The sequence below is a fragment of the Cherax quadricarinatus genome, chromosome 82 (assembly GCF_038502225.1).
Source record: "Cherax quadricarinatus isolate ZL_2023a chromosome 82, ASM3850222v1, whole genome shotgun sequence".
In the NCBI taxonomy this organism is placed as follows: domain Eukaryota; kingdom Metazoa; phylum Arthropoda; class Malacostraca; order Decapoda; family Parastacidae; genus Cherax; species Cherax quadricarinatus.
The window spans coordinates 7,010,089-7,015,088 of NC_091373.1; the positions used below are offsets into that span (position 1 = coordinate 7,010,089).

A 5,000-nucleotide genomic window follows, 5' to 3' on the forward strand; every position below is an offset into this window, starting at 1 on the left:
GCCTGATGGCCCACTCAGAAGCAGCCGTGGACCTCTGATGGGCAGTTGGGCAAAAAGCAACGACTGACCTGCGGTGGTAATACGCCGATGGGGAATGGTAGCCGACTGTGTGTAAGAGAGACAAACAGATAGGCAGACAAACAGACACACACAGAGAGAGCATTACAGACAGACACAGAGAGTGCAGTGCCAGTGTTTTCAAAGTTCCCTACCTGGCCCAACTTCCTGAACGGCCAGAACACAGCCTTGTATTCCACAAGACGGGTAGCCTTCCTACTCATTTCTGCAACATTGCAAGTTCCAGATGATGTGTTGATTGCAATACGTAAGGCCAAGAGCTATCATTCAACTCCTGCTGCTGTTATTTTGCATCTTTTATTTCCCGTTCGAGATTATTGCACACACACACACACACACACACATATATATATATATATATATATATATATATATATATATATATATATATATATATATATATATATATATATATAAAGAGCACATGAAATGGGAGTACATGGTCTTGGATGGGAGTACATTTGCGTACGTTGGAGTCACGCAGTGTGACTCACGCCATCTGTGTTGCGTAAAGTAAGTTGCTTCGTCGTTGTGTTTGTTGTTCTCCTCTCGTTAAATTGCTGGTTGTGATGCTCTGTGCACTTCCTCGTTAACTTGCTCGTTTAGTTCTCGTTTCATTGCGCGTTTAAGCCCTTCATTTGTTATCCAGGAAGGGATTCATTGTTCAGATTATCCATGGGAAAACATCACTCCTCCCCATCCCTATCTAATCTTCCTTCTCCCCACCCCACCTCCCCATTCAGACCATTGGGCCTGCTGCAGTGTTCCTCCTTTCTTATGTTCTTATGCTATTCCCTTCCCTCCCCACCTTCCCTTCTCTTCTTCCCTTTTCTCATCTTTCCTCCCCCACCAATTCCCAAATCCCTGCCTATTCCTCTTCTCTCAGCCTTTTCTAACCTTCTCATCGCTGCCTTATTTTCCACCACTCCCTCATCTTTATTCTGTCAGTGGCAACTCCTTCCCACCAATGCCCCCACAACCCACACCAATGCCCCAACAACCCACACCACAACCCACTCCCTTGCCCACAACTCCCACTTTAACAGTAGTTAATGGGGCGTGAGACGCCCAACAAGGACCTCAGCCCACAGCCTTCCACCGAATTTATAACGAGGTTGTTGAAGATGGGGAGAGGGAAGAGAGGGGCAGGAAGAGGGGAGGGAAAGGGAGAGGGAGAGGGGAGGGGGAGGGAGAAAGGGGGGAGAGCTGCATTACTCTCACAACGCCGACAATATCGGATTGTCTCAGCAGGTTCAGAACGTGGTGATGAGAGAGTGAGAGAGAGTAAAGGAAAGAGAGAGAGAGGGAGAGAGAGAGGAAGGGAGACGAGACGACAGGTGATAGGGTATGGAGTCTTGCTTCCAAATCCGTGGAGATTTGTTCCCTCTCTCTCTCTCCCTCTCTCTCTTTCTCTCCATCTCTCTCTCTCTTCCTCTTCCTCCCCACACACACGCAGACGTGGTTATGAACACCCAAGTACGTGCTTCCCACCCCTTTCCATTAGGAATCAGCTTCAATATAGAGGCTGGAAGAGCTTTTACACGCTGCCGGTGCGATAGCCGTAGCCCCGCCTTGTTGACATGTGTCGCAGCTCGCCATTGGTCGGCGGGTGTTATCCCGGCTCCGCCCCCCGGCCCCGCAGGCCCCGCCCAGGTCCTCGCTTGGCTCCTCCCCCCGGCGACGCGCACAGGGATGAGCAGAAGACGTCTCTTAGGCAGAGATTCATTCGTAGCCGCGACTTGGTAGGACGTGGCGACTGTCCTCCCGTGTCCTCCCGTGTCCTTACGTGTCCTTACGTGTCCTCGCTGATCACCACAACAACCACCAACCCCTCCCCGTCCCCCTTATTTCCTCCCTCCCCTAAACCCCTACCTAGCCCTTAAATCTAGTCAGTATCTATTAAAAGGAGTCGAAAAAAGGGGGATCTTCAAGACAGTTTAAACCAACCGTTTGCCTGGATAAACTAGCCTCCTTAACCCACCGTTTAAGAGGGCCACGGCCAGCTAGACTGATGGTTCCTAAGCACAGTGCTAACAGGAATAGTGATGTAAACAGAGTGCCAGACTCGCAACAGTGCTAGTGCCCACCGTTTAATTTCTCTCGCAACAGAAGCGAGTGCTGAGGATCAACAGGCGATGACGTCACTTCTGTTCCCTCCCTCTCAAGACACTCTAGGTAAGGAATTATTATTATTATTATTATTATTATTATTATTATTATTATTATTATTATTATTATTATTATTATTAATTATTGTTATTACTTGATTCTTATTATTAATCACTTAATAATATTATCGTCTTGTGGAATGTTAAGGCAAATTTTATAAGAGGGGGTCTTTATTTAAAGTAGTTTTTACCACAGTGGGTCTTTATTACCCACAGTGGGTATTTATTACCTCCAGTGGGTCTTTATTACCCACGGTGGGGTTTTTATTACTCACAGTGGAGTTTTTATTATCCACAGTGTGGTCTTTGTTACCCCCATTGCGTCTTTATTACCCACAGTGGGTATTTATTACCCCCAGTGGGTCTTTATTACCCACAATGGGTCTTTATTACTCACAGTGGGGTTTTTATTAACCCCAGTGGGTCTTTATTACCCACAGTGGGTTTTTTATTACTCACAGTGGAGTCTTTATTATCCACAGTGGGGTCTTTATTACTCCAGTGGAATTTTGTCACCCACAGTGGATCTTCATCACATTGGGTGATAAAGCTGAAATGTGGGCGCTAAATCTCTGCTGTGGGTGATAAATTTCGACTGTGGGAGATAAAGTGCCACTGTGGGCGAGAAAGCACCACTGTGGGCGATAAAGACCCATTGTGGGTGATAAAGCTGTGGGTGATAAAGCTCCACTGATGGATGATAAAGCTCCACTGTGGGTGATAAAGCTCCTCTCAGGATGATAAAGCTCCACTGTGGGTGATAAAGCTCCACTGGGTGATAAAGCTCCTCTCAGGATGATAAAGCTCCTCTCAGGATGATAAAGCTCCTCTCAGGATGATAAAGCTCCACTGTGGGTGATAAAGCTCCACTGTGGGCGGAACCTCGCCCACAGTTACCTCTAGAATCAGCAACTCAGGGCTCGCTCCACCGTCTGCTTGTCGCATGATAATCAAGGGAGCGCTAAACCCGCAGGGGGTCCACGCTAGGGGAAGGAGGGAATCGCAGACAATCCCTTCCCGTCCCCTCCCCTCCCCTCCCCCCACCACCCAGTGAGGGGTCTAATACGATTGAAATTTCAACTCTATATTTCGGGGGGGGGGGGGGGTGATTTGAACCTCCATATTTCGGGGGTGATTTGAACCTCTATATTTCGGGGGATGATTTGAACCTCTATATTTCGGGGGATGATTTGAACCTCTGTATTTCGGGGGATGATTTGAACCTCTATATTTCGGGGGATGATTTGAACCTCTATATTTCGGGGGATGATTTGAACCTCTATATTTCGGGGGATGATTTGAACCTCTATATTTCGGGGGATGATTTGAACCTCTGTATTTCGGGGGATGATTTGAACCTCTATATTTCGGGGGATGATTTGAACCTCTATATTTCGGGGGATGATTTGTACCTCTATATTTCGGGGGATGATTTGAACCTCTATATTTCGGGGGATGATTTGAACCTCTATATTTCGGGGGATGATTTGAACCTCTATATTTCGGGGGATGATTTGAACCTCTGTATTTCGGGGGATGATTTGAACCTCTATATTTCGGGGGATGATTTGAACCTCTGTATTTCGGGGGACGATTTGTACCTCTATATTTCGGGGGATGATTTGTACCTCTATATTTCGGGGGATGATTTGAACCTCTATATTTCGGGGGATGATTTGAACCTCTATATTTCGGGGGATGATTTGAACCTCTATATTTCGGGGGATGATTTGAACCTCTGTATTTCGGGGGATGATTTGAACCTCTATATTTCGGGGGATGATTTGAACCTCTATATTTCGGGTCTTCCCGACCCGACTTTAAGCCGAATTACCTACAGAAATATTTCTCAATATTTCCACTTCTTACAGATTTTTTTTTTTCAGATTTTTTTTACTGATTTTCAGGAATTTTTAGGAAATTTAAATTTTTTTTTCAGTAATATTAATTTTTTTCCGGGAACGGGGTAAAAAAAATTATTTACGAGTAAGAGGACTTAATCTTATATATTTTAATGTTTTTTTTTGTATATTTTATTAAATAAATTCGATCATCAAAATCGAGAAGAAAATATAGATTTTTCTTTTCGTTTGTCATTAATTTTCACGATTTTCTTCTTAATTTTTCATTAATTTTTCAAGATTTTCTTCTTTTGGTCTCTCATTAATTTCCAAAATTTTCGACAATAAAAAAACACACACACACACACACATATATATATATATATATATATATATATATATATATATATATATATATATATATATATTTATTTATATAGTAGTAATATTATTTTTCATTCATAATTGACACTAGGAAAGGAAAATTTAATCGACATTTCGGTGGGTCCTGGACCAGAATCACGACGTTTCGGTGGATCCTGGACCAGAATCACGACGTTTCGGTGGGTCCTGGACCAGAATCACGACGTTTCGGTGGATCCTGGACCAGTGTCTCGACATTTCGGTGGGTCCTGGACCAGAATCACGACGTTTCGCTGGATCCTGGACCAGTGTCTCGACGTTTCGGTGCGTCCTGGACTAGAATCACGACATTTCGGTGGGTCCTGAACCAGAGTCACGACGTTTCGGTGGGTCCTGGACTAGAATCATGACATTTCGGTGGGTCCTGAACCAGAGTCACGACGTTTCGGTGGGTCCTGGACCAGAATCACGACGTTTCGCTGGATCCTGGACCAGTGTCTCGACATTTCGGTGGGTCCTGGACCAGAATCACGACACTTCGGTGGATCCT

The 5,000-nt window shown here is 44.9% G+C and overlaps 1 protein-coding gene across 1 annotated transcript in view; it reads left to right on the forward strand.

Annotated features, from left to right (window-relative positions):
• The first annotated feature begins 1,785 nt into the window (after positions 1–1,785).
• Positions 1,786–5,000, forward strand: part of LOC128702895 (transcription factor hamlet) — a 110,369-nt gene continuing 107,154 nt past the window's right edge. The window contains exon 1 of the mRNA XM_070102581.1: positions 1,786–2,253. Coding sequence (XP_069958682.1) covers positions 2,214–2,253 — 40 coding nt within the window. The 5' untranslated portion in view covers positions 1,786–2,213. The remainder of the gene's footprint in view (positions 2,254–5,000) is intronic.